The 16,665-nt window shown below is 34.1% G+C and overlaps 4 protein-coding genes across 6 annotated transcripts; 3 read left to right on the forward strand and 1 right to left on the reverse strand.

Annotated features, from left to right (window-relative positions):
* The first annotated feature begins 103 nt into the window (after positions 1-103).
* mael (germ-plasm component protein maelstrom) lies at positions 104-8,278 on the forward strand. Of its 2 annotated transcripts, none has more exons than XM_081990207.1 (11): positions 104-339; positions 1,640-1,796; positions 1,856-2,045; positions 2,101-2,256; positions 4,083-4,213; positions 4,266-4,532; positions 4,587-4,805; positions 4,867-4,995; positions 6,448-6,526; positions 7,639-7,737; positions 7,795-8,278. In XM_081990207.1, the coding sequence occupies exons 2-11, from the start codon at positions 1,671-1,673 to the stop codon at positions 7,887-7,889; spliced, it is 1,491 nt and encodes a 496-aa protein (XP_081846333.1). In that variant the 5' UTR covers positions 104-339; positions 1,640-1,670; the 3' UTR covers positions 7,890-8,278. The 2 variants fall into 2 exon arrangements, with proteins under 2 accessions (XP_081846333.1, XP_081846334.1); XM_081990208.1 differs by having other exon boundaries at positions 1,658-1,796.
* A 352-nt stretch (positions 8,279-8,630) lies between these two features.
* On the forward strand, positions 8,631-12,645 carry LOC145736004 (N-acetylglucosamine-6-phosphate deacetylase). 2 transcript variants are annotated; one of them, XM_081990212.1, is made up of 6 exons: positions 8,638-9,198; positions 9,275-9,533; positions 9,584-9,855; positions 9,907-10,125; positions 10,176-10,497; positions 12,399-12,645. In XM_081990212.1, exons 2-6 carry the CDS (start codon positions 9,323-9,325, stop codon positions 12,572-12,574), a joined length of 1,200 nt encoding a protein of 399 aa, XP_081846338.1. In that variant the 5' UTR covers positions 8,638-9,198; positions 9,275-9,322; the 3' UTR covers positions 12,575-12,645. The 2 variants fall into 2 exon arrangements, with proteins under 2 accessions (XP_081846337.1, XP_081846338.1); XM_081990211.1 differs by having other exon boundaries at positions 8,631-9,198; positions 9,584-10,125.
* Positions 12,610-15,140, reverse strand: Tdrd3 (Tudor domain containing 3). Its single transcript, XM_081990204.1, has 10 exons — positions 14,982-15,140; positions 14,844-14,928; positions 14,722-14,790; positions 14,356-14,671; positions 13,648-14,254; positions 13,372-13,548; positions 13,205-13,256; positions 12,979-13,155; positions 12,766-12,922; positions 12,610-12,708 (listed from the first exon to the last, which is right to left on the reverse strand). The coding sequence occupies exons 1-10, from the start codon at positions 15,008-15,010 to the stop codon at positions 12,662-12,664; spliced, it is 1,716 nt and encodes a 571-aa protein (XP_081846330.1). The 5' UTR covers positions 15,011-15,140; the 3' UTR covers positions 12,610-12,661.
* Positions 15,141-15,245: 105 nt separating this feature from the next.
* On the forward strand, positions 15,246-16,622 carry LOC145736005 (uncharacterized). The gene has a single exon (XM_081990213.1). It carries the CDS (start codon positions 15,363-15,365, stop codon positions 16,572-16,574), a length of 1,212 nt encoding a protein of 403 aa, XP_081846339.1. The 5' UTR covers positions 15,246-15,362; the 3' UTR covers positions 16,575-16,622.
* Positions 16,623-16,665: the final 43 nt, after the last annotated feature.

Genomic DNA, 16,665 nt, shown 5'->3' on the forward strand with positions numbered 1-16,665 from the left:
CAGGTTAACTTCTTCTATTTTCTTCTTTTCATTAATGACAAAATTTGAAATTTGACATCTTTCACTTTTGAATCTGTCTCTGACAGCAAATATTTTTTTTTTTAATATTCCTATTTTACTTGGTAAGCAGTAAGCAATCCTTGCTTGCTGTTTTCCTGCAGATTTTGCTTTTTACAGAACAGAACCCATTTCAACCGTTCAAGCCAGTTTTGCACTTTTGCCTATAAGTATTAATGATCAGTAATCTTAATCAATCATTGTTTTCAGTGGTTAATGGTAGCTGATAGCGTAAATAAAGAGCGCGAATTTTCATGACAAAGTTTACCTGAAACCGAATAAGTAAGTATTCATTTACAAAATGCATTTGTTATAAACAAGTTTCTATTTTTATCGAAAACGCCATATTTCATGTAATAACAGGAGTTATTTCAAAAGTATCAGTAAAGAAAAAAAAAGGTCTTAACCTAACCTCAATTCAGGACTGATGATAGGTCAGTATTCCTGTTCTCTGTTCCTTTTGCAATGCTTTGGCATTAATGTTACAGAGTTATTGATAAGAAATGTGCCTGCAAATTCCATCAAGCAAATTGAGCTCTGTTAGCCTTATATTTTAATTATAATAATAAATAATAATAATAAAGTGGTTAGGTAGAATTGTAGAATTCAAATAAACTATCCATACAAGTAACACAGGTATAATGTCTGTTCAGTGGTGTATTTAAGGACACTCACACAGTGCTGTCACAGTCAAATTTAGCTTGAGAAAAGCTTTAAATACCTGTTTACAACCCTGCCATAAATCAAGTATTAAATAGTAGGCAGGTAAACATCATTTTCAAGGCAATAATATTGAGTCCTTTGAATTGTCTGTATTCAGAAATTTTAAGTGACTAATGATGGAACAAATTTACAAGTCAGCTTGAGTATTACATAAAGATTAGAGAGATAATGTCCATAAAATAGCATTTTCTTTAAATTTGAAAATACAGTGTGACAAACTAAGCAAATAATCAGTATTTAGTCTATGACTTTTTTATGATTGGGAAATTCAAATCTTCTAAAATCCAATGTTCTTACATGTTTGAAATAGTATGAAAGTAAACTGTGTATTGCACAAATTGCATCTGACACATTAATCAAAATCACAGACATTGGAGGAGAGAAGAAAGTAAGAATTAGTTTTTACTTTATACAAACTTATAATCAATATAGACCCTACTTTTTGCAAATCATGTCCCAGAAGATCACAGTCAAAACCAAACTTAACTTAAACTGGATTTTTAGTAAATCTATAAAAGTTATTCATTAAAGTATTTGACTTTAAAGAGTAAATTAGCTTTTTGATGAATCATTATATTTAGCTTAAAGGAGAGTTTACACATGCATAGATTTACTTGCCCCACTGGTATGCCAGTAATCTCAATTAGTAAATTTGTGTTTTTCCATTTTACACCGCTTTCAAAAATAGCCCCCTTTTAAATCCAGCAATGATAACTGTAAAGAGAGTCTTATTTAATAGCACAAAACTTACCATATTTGAATTATTATTACTTTGATAGTACAGATTTACCAAAAATAAATTTAAAACTTTTAGTTACTTTTTATGCAAAATTTTATTGAGCTTATTGCAAAATTTCAGTTATTTTTCATCAAACAGTTCAGTTATAATAATGCCGCCCAAAAAACAAGCAAAATTGAACGCTTTTGCGTTATTTGCTCAAGAACTTATGAACAAACAAGGGAGAAAGTTCAAATCCATGAAAGAAGCTTGTGATGGTGCAGCTCCATTGTGGGCGGTAAATTATCCTAATTCCTACATTATAAATTTCGCTACATAAATATTGGTAAATTGTAGAACATGTCTCGTAGCCAAAAACAACCTTATGAACAAATGGCGAAAAATATGAGGGGTGAATCAACAAGATTAACGTCTGAAGGACTCAGTGTCGACCAAATAACTCAAGAATTTAGCAAGAAAAACGAGGCTGAAGGTATAGCTAGGGCAAACATTAGGTGTATAATTGAAGACGCCAAGAAACGGAATGGTACTGCCTTCAACAGTTTTGGGTGTTGATAGGGTTAAATGATTGGTGGTTTCAGCGCTGGACACGGAAACGTTTTTCTTCGTTCATTGCAACTTTTTTTGCTACGCCAACAGCTCTGATGAGTTTTTGCCCGCGGAAATTGGTGTTTTGGCTTTCAATCTTCGCGAAGGCGTCAAACCTGAAAACATATTTCACAGGATGATTGAGCCAGGTGAGTTTTATTTTTCTTGAGTTTAAGTTCAAACAAGGTTTTTTGATAAGAAAGCGGAGGAGTCATATCCTGAGATGTTCACATTTTGTCGGGTAAGATTACTTGAATATTTCACTTTTTTGCGAGCCACATCATTGGGATCTCAGCAACGGTATTAAAATTATTAAAATTAGGGCAAATTTAGAGTAATGTGCCGTTTTAACATTTGAACTATTCCGATTACTTCCGGGCTTCTCCGAAAATATACGAAGTTTTGAAAAAACGTTAAAGGAAAAACAATTTTTAGCTAGTGTCATGATTATTATCATCCTGAAGATGAGATTTACTCAAATCTCCCTCACCTCCTAGTTGCATGATAATATCATCATAACTGGCATCAGATTCACCCTGACCATTCATTCTAATAATCTAGTAAATAAAGAAAATTTAAATAAATAAGCTTGAATAAAAATTCTATAATAGGGATGCCAAGTTATTTTTAAGGTAAATAACTAAACCTATCTAACTTACTTTCTACCTAAAAATCCTGCTTCTAAATATATCATTGAAACTACAAATATCTTTAATACAAAAAATTACAAACTACTTACAACTAATACTCTTCGTCAAAGAGTCCAAATTGTCGAAAATAAACCGTCAGTTGACCAATCTTCTTCTTTTCCGTTGAGGTGGATTTTTAACTGCAAAGGCTGTATCTCGCTAACAGCCGGGAGGCCTCCTCGGTTATCGATTTAACCACTTCTGGAATAGGTCCTTTATCACAATCTGCTCCATGTCATAACGTGGACTAGACGGTACAATTGCTGGTAGCACTCAGTATTACACCCAGTAACTTCCGTTCCGGAAGGAAAAAGCTTTCTTAGATCCCCGGATCTTCAATAGTCTGATTTTTGCTCGAATTTTTTATGTCTCTCTCTCTTTTTTTAAGTCTCTCTTGACAATCAACAACCAAAAACAAAAAAAAAAACCTTTTTTCCCACCTTCTACCTCCACGTACCACCTTTTTCACCTCCTTTGAAGTTCATCAAGTAATACTGTTAATTTTCTTAATAACTACATACAATCCTACTAAAACTAACTATAATGGTAAACACTTGACATCCCTACAAAAATGTACCTTTTCTATAAATTAAATAAATAAATTTTCTTTATTTTCTTGAAAAAAAATCCTTATTTTCAAGACACTAGACTGTAGTTGCAAAATATGTCATATTGCATTCCGTATTGTTTGGATTAAACAGAGTGAGAATAAAGAATCCGGGGTAAAAAATTGAACGGCCTGTAGCATCTAATGCAAGTTTACTTGGATAAATCTTTTTTGTCATTCCTGTAGAACGTTTGCACCAAATATTAGTATTCTACTTTTAGAAACAATGGTGATACAGACAATTTTCTATCATAGTAAAAACTAATATTTTGCTGAAAAAATTGAAATATTAGAAAATCTGTTAGGTTTAGGTATATGCTATTATTAACAGAAAAGTATTAAAATTTTATAGAGGATCTAAAAATGTGTTTAAAATGTTTTATCTGCCTCGCCTTTATGTACCCTGTATATCCAAAAATAATTTTAAACTATGCATCTCAATCTCAATATTCTCTTGAAACTTTTGTATTTAACATTTTTTTGTATTTCTCGTAACTAATGAGATAGTGAACTTAACTCTACCGTTGACTCACCCTGTACAGTTACAGTGCATCAAAGTAAAAGTTTTTACCTCAGCAAAAAAACCAATAAATCTAGTCAATTGACAGTCCAATTCGTTTCGAAATGGCGTGGCTTTAAAAGTGACCCAAGAAAATCACTTATTATTAAGTATTACTAGGTCCACTCCCCATTGGATACGCATTTTCTGCTAAACAGCATTCTCAAGAAACCCACATGATTAATCTTCCATCTGAAGATCAGCAAAACAACCAATTTGAGGTGTATATGGCGTTGAGAGAATTTATCGAGGTAGGGTGGGAATTTTACGTAACTTTGTTTTATATTGCAATAATGCATGCAGAGAAAAACTGTTCCCGGCTCGGGCCGACCAATCTTCTACGCCAATAACAAAGACGTTAAAATAGTTCAGAAAATTCTGGACGATTGGGTACGTCTGTATGAGGTGGACGAACCATCCGCTGAAAATTATAGGGTGTATGATATTCACTTGATGCTTTTCCATTTAAAAAACTCCGCAGCCGGAGACGAGGTGTGGACTTCGACAAACTTTAGCGGACGTGAAATTGAAAAAGATGTTTACGCCTATGTACCAGATATTGCGTGCGAGGTGAGTCATTTCTTCTCTCCTCTGAAAAATCATCATAATTGTCTGTATTTCTAGTTTCATGCCCTTAGTGAAAACCCTTTGTACTGCAGCAAATCGATTGTCTGTAGATATGCCTTTATTATTAGCGATAACTGCTGTCGTGAATTGAATATTGAGTTGATCGAAGGACAACACATTCCTGCGCGTTCAGTTCTACCCTCGGCTATACCGAATAATAGTAGCAGGGAAAGTTTTAGTGGCAGACGCTCCACATCTACTCGCAGCTTACAAAGTGTAAGCTTTTTACACTGCAATGTAGTAGACTTGTTGATCAGGAACTTTATGGAATTTCTAGGATTATAGCAGCGATTTTGGGTCTGAGATATGGGAGACCGAATCTCTAACCAGTGAATATGCTGACTCATGTTCCTCAGCCACTTTGGATGAAGATTTTCCTAGTTTGGCCAGCAGCCGCTCTCATTCTGTATGTACTGTAAAGTTTTAATAATATTAGAAATAGTAACGTTATTTCAAGATTGTCATAAACAACGTATACAACAAAATGAAATTGCGTCAGCAAAAGAAAGATTACTTAGGTATATTCTTATACTTATGATATAGTATACTCATTCAATACAGGAGAGTTCAACCTCTACATGTTTAGGTAATCGTCGAGATGATAGGGTTCCAATTGGATTAATAACTTTTTTAGCTCCCTTTTAAATTTTTGGTTACTCACAATTGTTTTAATATCCATAGGTAACTTATTGAAGAGCTTTATACACATATAGTGGGGAGTTTTTTCTGTTATTTGCAGCTGGTGTGTTGGATACATAATTTGATGGGTTAATCTTGTATTATATTTGTTTACCTGTGGATTCTGAAAAAATAAACTTCTGTTGTTGAAAAAGAACATTAAGCATTCATATATATACAGAGCGTATACTGTCATTAGTCCCATTAACCTGAAAGTGTTTCTACATGATTGCCGATAATCCATTTTTTTAATTATTCTCATAACTCGTTTTTGAGCAATAAAAATGTTCTGAACCCTACCATCTCGGCCCCAGAACATAATACCATACTTCAGTCTGGATTCAAAATTGGCGCTATACAGAATTTTTAGACATTGCTCACTTAGATATTTACCAGTGAATCGTATTCCGTAGCAGATAGTTCCCAAAGTTTTCAAGAGTTTATCCAAATGAAAAGACCAGTCAAGGTTCTCATCCAGATAAACCCCTAGGAACCTCGTGTTTTCAGATACTGTTATGTCTTTTCCGACAATCGGGCGTCCTTCCAGTTTACCAAAGTTTGATTGTTTTGTCCTGAACAGGACTAAATCAGTTTTCTCTGCGTTCAAAATTAAGCCGTTGTCAGCAAACCTTGCTTCAATTTTAGACGTAAAACATTGACTGTTGCTTACTAGATTCAAACTATTTTTGTCTCCAATCAACAAGTTGGTGTCATCGGCATAGTTAATAATAGTTTGTCATGGTTCATCTGCTACCGAATACAAGTCGTTTATGAAAATTACAAAGAGGATTGGCCCTATAATGCTACCTTGTGCTATTCCATAATCGTTCGAAAGAGTCCCTGACCTACTAGATTGACCATCTTTAGTGACAGCCACTATTTGCTGCCTGTTTTGCAAGTATGACCTTACCCACTCCAATGGTTGCCCCCTTATACCATATTTTTCCATTTTATTTAATAAGATTTTTCGATGTAGACAGTCATAGGCCTTCGAAATTTTCAAAGTGCTTAATGATTGATTGTATAAATTGATATAATGCCGTTTGTGTTGATTTTCCCTTTATAAATCCGTGCTGGTTTTTGTTAATTAGATTACAGTGGTTCATAAATTCTATAATTCTTTTACACGTTTGCCAGTTTTAATAGAAATGATTCTGATTTCCAATTTTTTTTATTGCAGCGTGCTTCAGCCTACTCTGCCCAAACCGTTACTAGCTCTCAAGGTAAAAGCTACGCTGGAGCTACAGGAAGAAGTAAGCGTAAGTAAACTATTGTTTTTTTTATCTGTTAGTTTTTGTTTTTATTACTGTTTTGGATTATTAGAATAAATATAGTCTTCTGCCGTTGTACGTCATCAGTGAGTTTGACGTTTACAAACGTTAGCAGTTGGTTGCAGACTATTGCGCTCTTTTTTTAACTAGTTGTATGCATTGGTAGATTGCCAGTTAGCACAGTTTTCTGTTTTTGTTGTGATTGAAAACTGTATTTAAAATCTTGTGTTATATCCCATATTATTCGAGCGTATTTGCAATTAATAGTCGTTATTTATTGGAGTACTTAATAGCTATAACTAAATAACTAATAGATACATTAACACTTTAATTAAAAACTCAAAAACAAAGAACGGGGGAGTGCAAACACAATAGAAAACAAAATCAAAAAAAAAAATCAATCAAATTGACCCAACCTTATTGACACAATGTTGACACGTTGATTGGAGTGCAAATTACAGCTTCACAAGGCTTCAAACCTGAGAACAACGCTGCAAACTCACAAAAAGTGACACAATTTTCGAATTGAAATTTCTCAAAAACTGAGAAAGCTAGAAAATTCGCTCAACCGACATTTTGTAACACTTTTTATCCTCTTTCTAATGATATATAAAAAATCTAGATTGAAGTGCAAATTACAGCTTCACAAGGCTTCAAACCTAGCAACAACGCTGCAAACTCACAAAAAGTGACACAATTTTCGAATTGAAATTTCTCAAAAACTGAAAAAGCTAGAAAATTTGCTCAACCGATATTTTGTAACATTTTTTATCCTCTTTCTAATGACGGGCATAAAGGTTAAAACACAAAACATTTGAATTTTAGAAGACGACGGAATAGAAAGATGTCAATCAAAATACAAAATTTCATAGCCCCAAAAGAGAAAAAATCATAGCAAGACCTCATTCGAAACGTAGAGAGTATTATATTAGGATAGAGAAGGGCTTTCTATGATAGCAAAAAAATGTTTTTGCTATTCGTTACATAGTTCGCCTTCTGATCTCAGATCACATTTCTGAAAAGCTCTAACATCATACTGTATTCATTATGACGTAACCGCCAACAACATTGGCTTGCTCTGTAACTTAAAAATATTTCAGCAACGGCCTTAGAAAATGGAATAGCCAGACTGTCTTTGGCTTCTAGTTCCAGCCTGAAAACGCCCGGCTGGACTAATAATCCTGACTATTCGGCAACAGGTTAGGATTTAAGCTCGCAAGTCCAAACTGTTCCAATCAAAATGTTTAATTTTAAAGGTAGTGGCGATCAGGACTTTCCACCAATAGCGCGCGGAAGGGGATTTCGTCGCGGGACCCCCAAGAAACCCGGATCGGAGGCACGTAGATCTTAAATTTGATCAGTTGACCATGATACGTTTACCAGTGTTACTGTTATATGAAAGTGTTATTTTTTTAAAGGATGATTAAGTTAGGGTAGAAGTTACAAGGAATGGTTTTTTACCGACCGAAATTTAAGGTTTAACTACAAATTTTATTTGCCAAGCGAACCAAATGTGAACTGACGCGATTTATTTTAAATGTTGCGACCGCTAGGTCAGTAAAAGTTGCAGTTAAATTATTTTTTAAGTTTAACTGGCGTTGCAAAGGATGTTTTTTTATCGTTGAACAAGTAGAACAGAATTATTGTTTTCGTTTCTTTTTGCACTAGAACCACAATGTTTTGTGCTAGTTTTAATATTTTTTGTTTGAATTTCTTAATACACTGATACTTTTTTTTGTACTTTTGTTGCAGTTATCTTCCAGGCAAAACTATGCTTTTAAACTACAGTTTTATTGGGTCTACCGCAATTATAGAGACAATAGTTGTTTTCATATTATTTGATACTTTAAGCTATAATCATATTTATACCAGACTACTTTTCTTATCACAATTGAAGAGTAAATACTTGACCACTTCCACCGCTTTAAACAGATAAACCTTCAATTGATATTGATGTGTATATTGTCTTATAGATAGTTAAGTAGTTTGTACACAATATAACAGAACCCAGAACTCAGAATGACACACGGTAAGTAATTCTACGTCAGGTTTTTGCTTGTAGTGATCTGTGTGTGAAATTTTGAATGATACATTTAAAACCAAACTAAATTAAGATGACAGTCAGAAATTTCGGTTTTCAGAGTTTTGGACAGTTTGGTTTGGTTTATAGTGGCCTCTGTCTACTATATAACGGTTCTCTCTGAATATCTGTAACATTTTAAAAGTGGTTCTAGAGACATTTAGCATGTGCCCAAGGTGTTTCAAACTCCTCTGACAACTTTAAAATGATCTCTGGTAGTTTTCTGGTCTGTTTTAAAATGTTTCAAAAGCTTATTTGACTTGATAGTGCATCAGAAAATTAATGCTTATTAGGGCATAGCAGAGACAAGCTATATGTCGGTGCAATCGGCCCTAAAAAAACTAAAATGCAACTGTAGACGTTTTTTAAACTCTAATAGTGCACATACCGCGCAGATACAGAGGCCACTGATTAAATGAAAAGAAGATACTAGTTTGACACTTGACAACATAACCTCAATTTTTTGTTTACAAACAAAACAATTACAAAAATTTATTTAACTTTATTAATTTACAAATTGTACACACAAGATAAGGAATATCAATTGATTTGAGTGAATTAGTCTTATATTACCAATCAGGTAGGTTTCCTGTGTGTTTTTACCAGTGTTGCCACCTCTATTTTGATGCAATCCTTTAACAAACATATTTCAACAGAAACTTGATGGCCTAGTTTTGATTATCATCCAGTAAAGAGAAATCGTCATGTCTCCAAGTCAAAATGGTAAACTTTGCCAATTTATCAATTGCAACATGATTAGGGATCATAAGATAATTCGTGAAGACTTATGGGTGAGAGATGGCAAAATTATTAATCCAGAGATGGTGTTCTATGATGAAAAAGTATTGCCTGCTGAAAAAGTTGATTGTGGCAATAAGCTGATTGCTCCTGGACTGATTGAGCTTCAAATTAATGGTAACGGTGATCCCTTTAAAGTGTCTTTATGTTAAGTTTTATCTGTGTAGGGGGTTATGGTTATGATTTCTCCTTTGAGGATAAAATTGAAGAGGGTTTGGCTGTGGTGTCCAAAAAACTGCTTGAACATGGAGTCACTGCGTTTTGTCCTACTATGGTAACATCACCACCAGAGGTTTATCATAAAGTATTACCAAAACTAGGTCCTAAAAAGGGTGGTAGACATGGGGCTACTGTTTTAGGAGTGCATGCTGAAGGCCCATTTATTAATAAAGATAAAAAGGGGGCTCATCCTTCCAAGTGCATTTTGAAATATGATCAGGTACTAGATTTGCTGATTTTTTCCAAGTGTCTATCACCTAGTCTTTGTCAGGGAATATCACAACTTGAAGAAACATACGGAAGTTTAGAAAACATTAGAATCATAACACTGGCGCCTGAATTAGTTAACTCCTCTGCTGTAATAGCAAGTTTGAAGAGTAAAAACATTGTAGTCTCTTTAGGACATTCCACTGCAAATTTATCAGAGGGAGAGGAAGCTGTTTTGGATGGAGCCAATTTAATTACACACCTTTTTAATGCTATGCTGCCTGTACGTATTATACCACAATAAATTGCTTTAACTTACAGTTAATATTGTAGTTCCATCATAGAGATCCTGGTCTGGTTGGTCTTTTGGCGTCAGATAAAGTGTCAGAAAAGCATCCAGTTTTTTTTGGGATAATTGCTGATGGCGCTCACACTCATCCAGCGGCGTTACGGATTGCTTATCGCGTTCATCCGGATGGTTTGGTTGTAGTCACTGATGCAATATCTGCTTTTGGTTTGGAAAGTGGCAAGCACAAAATTGGACAACTTGATATTGAAGTGAGGGATAATAAGGCATTTATTGCTGGTACTAACACTTTATGCGGCAGTATAGCCTCTATGATACAGTGCGTTCGGAATTTGATCAGTTTTACAGGTGAGTTTTTAATTGAATTTAAATATAAACCCAAAAAATAAATAATTGAACTTTTGTCTATTTCTGGGTATGTTTGATACTTCATTGCCACAATTGTTGCTTTTCTGCCAAGGTAATTGTTTAAATATTGTTACTTATTGTATGAAAGCTGCCAAGATTTTTTTCACTTCTGGAATCACTCTGAAAATGTCAGAGCCTGTTAAGTACTACTGAAAGCCTCCCAATAATTGCCAGACGCTTCTACAAGTGTCCTAAACCATTTAAAAATTTTTTGAAACTGTCAGTTGGCTCAAGAATCATTTTGACAATGCCAGATGCCTCTAAATACTACTGAAAAACTTAAAACAATAGTCAGAGGCTTCTAAGACTGTTTTCAACCATTTAAGATTTTTTGAAACTGTCAGAAGGATCGTGAATTATTTTGAAAATACCAGAGGCCTGTAAATACTACTGAAACCTCCCAAAAATTGCCAGCAGCTTCTAAAAGTGTCGTAAATTATTTAAAATTTTCAGAAGCCTCTAGAAATATTTTTCAATATGCCAGAGGTCTCTAAACTCTACTAAAAACGTTCCAACAATAGCCATAGGTTTCTACAAGTGTCCTAAACCTTCTAAGATTTTTTGAAACTGTCAGTATAGGCTCTAGAATCATTTTGACAATGCCAGATGCCTCTAAATACTATTGAAAACCTTAAAACAATAGTCATAGGATTCTACAAGTGTTTTAAACCATTTAAGATTTTTTTAAACTGTCAGAAGGCTCTAGAATTATTTTGAAAATACCAGAGGCCTTTAAATACTACTGAAACCTCCCAAAAATTGCCAGAGGCTTCAAAAAGTGTTTTAAATTATTTAAAATTTTCTGAAACCTCTAGAAATCATTTTGATTTGATTATGCCAGAGGCCTCTGAATACTACTGAAACCTCCCAAAAATTGCCAGAGGCTTCTAAAAGTGTTTTAAATTATTTAAAATTTTCTGAAACCTCCAGAAATCATTTTGATTATGCCAGAGGGTTCTAAATACTGCTGAAACCTCCCAAAAATTGCCAGCAGCTTCTAAAAGTGTCGTAAACTATTTAAAATTTTCAGAATCCTGCAGAAATGTATTTCAATATGCCAGAGGTCTCTAAACTCTACTAAAAACCAAGCCATAGGCTTCTACAAGTGTCCTAAAGCTTTTTTGAAACTGTCAGTAGGCTCTAGAATCATTTTGAGAATGCCAGAGGCCTCTATATACTACTTAAAACCTTAAAACAATAGTGAGAGGCTTCTACAACTGTTTTAAACCATTTAAGATTTTTCGAAACTGTCAGAATGCTCTAGAATTATTTTGAAAATACCAGAGGCCTCTAAATACTACTGAAAGCTCCCAAAAATTGCCAGAGGCTTCTAAAAGTGTCCTAAATTATAAAAAAATTTCAGAAGCCTGAAAACCTTAAAACAATAGTTAGACCAACACCAGAGGCCTTTACAAATTTCCTAAATCATTTAAGATTTTTTATTAAATTTCCTCCTATAACTAGTCAATTATTCAACGCTTAGCAACGATTTAAACATTTTTTTATTCACTAGATGTTTAAAAAAAATTTAAATCACTCTGAATGACATTCGCCTATTTACAGATGTAAACAAACAAACATCAATGTCACATCTACGGGGCGCGGTACAAATTTAATAGAACTGTAATTTTAGTTTTTTAAAACATAAGAAGTCGAAATTTAATAAAATATTGTATAAAACACGTGACTTAAACCGGTTTATTCATGTCAGTCCCTTGCTATATAAATAACTATTTTTAAATTGTCAAAAGCTTTGACACATGTGATTTCGAACTTTTGAATCTTTTTTTGTAAATATTGTTATGTATGACACACTATATTGAGTTAATCAAAAACTTTAGGTTGTTCAGCGGAATATGCCTTAGAGGCGGCTAGTTTACACCCGGCTAAAGTGCTTGGAATACACAACCAAAAAGGAACGTTAAACTACGGCTCTGACGCCGATTTTATTATGTTGACTGATCAATACGAAATCGCCTCTACTTGGATAAATGGAGAGTGCGTTTACTCTGCGTGAATGTTGAATAATATTTTTATTACTGGTAAAAGAAGGACCATATAAATAAAGTTTATTGTTTTTATCAAAAAGATTATTGCTTAAACTCTAATTCCTTGGTGGACCTCGTCGGCTCCTAAATTCCATTGAACTACCTGAAAACACAAAACTACTGTATTAATTATTAAACAAAAATATTAAGGGCGTTTTACCTGAGAAATTGTTTTGTTCGTGATACCGTGCGTTTTGGTTATAAGACGGCTGCGCCAAAAAACAATCCTGTTTTAAAACCTCCTCAATGTTTCCGTAACCCTTAAATTGGACGGCGTATGTTTTGTCCGTTACGGCAGCAACCACAGCGGGGTAAAACTTTAACAACAAAAAAAATTAACTTTTTTGTGTCAATTTTTGTAGTTGGTACAAACCTTTCCATCCTCCCAATATTTAGCTAAACATGGTTCTCCCACGCTTAACAGGCCCGGTCCTTCCGGTTTTTTAGAAGGGGGACCTAAATTCAGATGTTGCCTTAAGGACCTGCTGGCGAATTCTTTACTAACAGACATTTTGGACAGGTCGTTTGCCAGTTGATGCATTGCAGCAGGCTAAAATTGTATGTAGTTAAGGCTTCAAGTTAAAAATTTAAATAATTACCTTAGTTTGTTCATTAGGATTGTGATTACCACCTGGCACATCTTGAGGGTATCTAAAACTTTATTTATTAGTGGCTCTAATAATGATATTAAATTAGAATGACGTCACAACCGACCCTGTTTCTTTTTTCTACATTTGTGACGTCATCCTAATGTTGCTGTACTTACCTATCACGAGTCGTTCTCTGTTGATTGTACTGTGACGGAGTTTTAACTTGGTTTTGGGGAGTGTACCGATTATTTGCACCTCTATATTGATTTAAACCGCCCTGATAATGGGGGGAATTTAATGACTCTTTATTTGGATACTTGGTTTGGTTACTTGAGTATTTTTGTTGGTTTGTTCTGAAAGCACAAATACAACCTTATTAAAAACAAACTTTTTAAAATATGCTAAATGGATGTAATTGTATAGAAATATAAATAATACAAGTAATCACTTACTTTTGCTCATGTGAGATCCCAGCATTATATGTTGCCATACCATTTCTATCATCTTTTACATTTAACTTTGAAACATCATTATTTTTCTGTACTGGCACATTATTGCTAATTCCTGAGTTTCTTTCATTTTTAACTGGTTTAAGCACATTGTCACTACTGACTTGCCTAGCTTCTCTAGCCTGAACTCTAGGATCTTTTTGATGATAGTCTTGGCAGTCTTTTTTACTACATGATGGTGAAATTGGCAGCTTATCTTCCAAAAATGAGAACAAGGAAACTTTCTCTGAGGGTTTTAGTGGTTTCTCTACAGACTCATCATCTCTTGAGGCAAATTTGCCTCTTCTGCCTCTATCATTGCCATTTCTACCTCCCCTGCTCTGTGGCTGGTTAGTTTGAGAAGGTTGAACATTCAGTCTGACACGGCCACCAAAGCTTTTCTTTACTGCTCCATTGGCAGCTTCTGCTATTGCTTCTTTTCTTTGCAAATCAAATTCTGATGTTTCATTACCATCTTTGTCTTTTTCTAATGACTTGAAAGGTTTATCTGGATTTTCTGATATTAATTTATGACCAAATGGTACCCAAGGTGGTGCACCAGTACTGGATACTAAAATAACACTATTCTTAATCTTCTGTTGATGATTTAGAATTTTGTAACAATAATTTTAAGACAAAACAAAAATTAGTTTGTAATGAAATCATAATTACCATTCTGGTGGCTTTTCTGCACACTCTTAGCTAACATCCATTTGTCATACAAATGTTCTACTTGTCCTCCAAGGACACTGAAATTTTGAGGATTAATCAGTAAAAATCCCGACACTAGCCTTGCTCCTTTGACAAGAACCTTAGTCCCAGGTGCTGTCTTATCTCTACTTATTACTGATATAGGTAAAGCTTCAATTGCTTGAATGTAGGACACTCCATCAGTTAAGGTGAGTTTTAACATTCGAGGAGCTGCCTGTGAATCCTCCTTTGCTTTAGGAGCAGATACATTTCTAATCTTTTGAATTTGTAGCACTATCTGCAAAAATTTGGGATGGTGACCCATTAAAGATGTAAATTAATGAGTACCTTTTCCAATTCAGTTTTAGATGATAATTGAAGATCTAAAGCTGATTTTCCAATAATTTTAAGATCTGACTGAAAAACAATTACCATAGTATTAAGTGAAATTTTGTGTGGGTTGTGCTTACGTTCAAGGCGTTTTTAAGAACTGTTTTTGGATCTTTAATGGTTCCATTTTCAGTGACAATGTTAATGCCATCAGGGGATAAGTTCCTGAAAATGCAGTTTATAGGGGTAGGAATTTTACTCCTACAGGAAGGACTTACCATTCGGGTCCTAAAATATTCGAACTCATTATAACTACTGTTCAAATTTATTTCAAAATCAAATCATTTGTATTTTTAGATCTACAGACAAACCTTTAAAAAAACTAAAGTTGACGTCAAACCAGCAAAAAACATATCTAACCTAAGAAATTCCACTTCTTGTCTTCCTTGAGAAATTAGACAAGAAAAGTCAACATAACCTAATCAAGTGTCAAAATTGAAATAACTGTAAGGGGTAAAACAAGATTGACAGATTGACCTTTAAATATCCAGTCCAGTTTTATGTGTAAAAAATAAATAATTATTAGTGCAATCTACCAGGAATCCATTAGCAGAGGCCTAGTTGTCCAATTGTGTCTTATTAATTAAAACACACCAACCATGGATACTTCACAAATAGAACAAGAAGAGTGCCAAAACTTACAACTGGAGTTAGAACAAGTTAAACAGCAACTTCACCAATCAAACAGCCATTTGAAGGCACTGGAAGCCACACATCAGCACTTAAAACAAGATGTAATCCAAACTAAAGCTGAAAATGCTCGCCATAAACAGGAACTAAAAACCAAAATCAAGACATCAAAAGAAGTCCTTGCAAATTTGAGAGCCAGTCAAACTCAGAAAACCGTTCAGCTTGAGAACCAGTTAAGTGCCAAAATTAAGAAGATTGAAAGCCTTCAGAATGAGATTCAGTTTCATAAAAAGAAAATTGTTATTCAAGAGGAGGAGAAACCTGAAAATCCTGAAATCATTCTACTTGAAAATGAGACACTTATACAGAAATGTCAAGAGTTCCACCTAAAGTTAGAGAACATCCAGCAGCAAAGAGGTTCTCTTTTTTTGTCCATACAGGAGTCTGAAGAGAATCTAGCTGAACATCAAACTGCTCTAGAAATTAAAAGTGAAGAACTAGTTGAAAAAACCAATGTTATTAAGGGATTGAAACATGATCTAGAAAGTACCAAAAAAGAGCTTGAAACTTTAATAAACCAACCTTTACCCACTAACAGTCAAGGTAATTCAATGTTTGCAGAAATTGAAGACAGAAGAGTGCAGTTAGAAAAATTTGGAACCGAAATGAGTTTCAAATACACTCATCTTCAGAAAGAGTGCCAGCAGAACAAACTACAAATCCTAAAACTACGCACTGAGAGAGCAGAACTTCTAGAAAAAACTGAGAAAATCTTCAGTGATGCAGAGCTGAACAATGATGATGAAGAAGAATATCTAAGAAATGAAATAGAAACCAGAAAAGCTTCAGTTCTTGCTAGTAGAACTGAGCTAAATGAGTTGCCAAAATTGATTACCAAAGTACCTAAGAGGGATCAAACTAAAAATGAATTTCTATACTATCAGGAAGTTTTAGATTCAAAAAATGAGGAAGTGAGTAAACATGAAAACGATCTAATTCACAAGTCAACACAGGTGTGTGATCTAGCCAAAACTTTAAGTGAAGCCCAAAAGAAACAGAAAATCTTGGAACTCAAACAAATGAAGCTACAACATTTAATTAATGAGGCAAAGGAGTGTGAAAAGTTGAATAAGGAACTTGAAATTTGTGGAAAAAGTGTTTATATGTTTTCAATGCCTTGATTTTTGTATGAGATATAAGAAATTTCAAAATAAAATTTTGTTCATATAGATGTTTTGTTGGTTGCCTGACATGCAATCTGCCATAGCAAAT

The sequence above is a fragment of the Ips typographus genome, linkage group LG11 (assembly GCF_016097725.1).
Source record: "Ips typographus isolate SLU linkage group LG11, UJ_Ityp_2.0, whole genome shotgun sequence".
Lineage (NCBI taxonomy): Eukaryota > Metazoa > Arthropoda > Insecta > Coleoptera > Curculionidae > Ips > Ips typographus.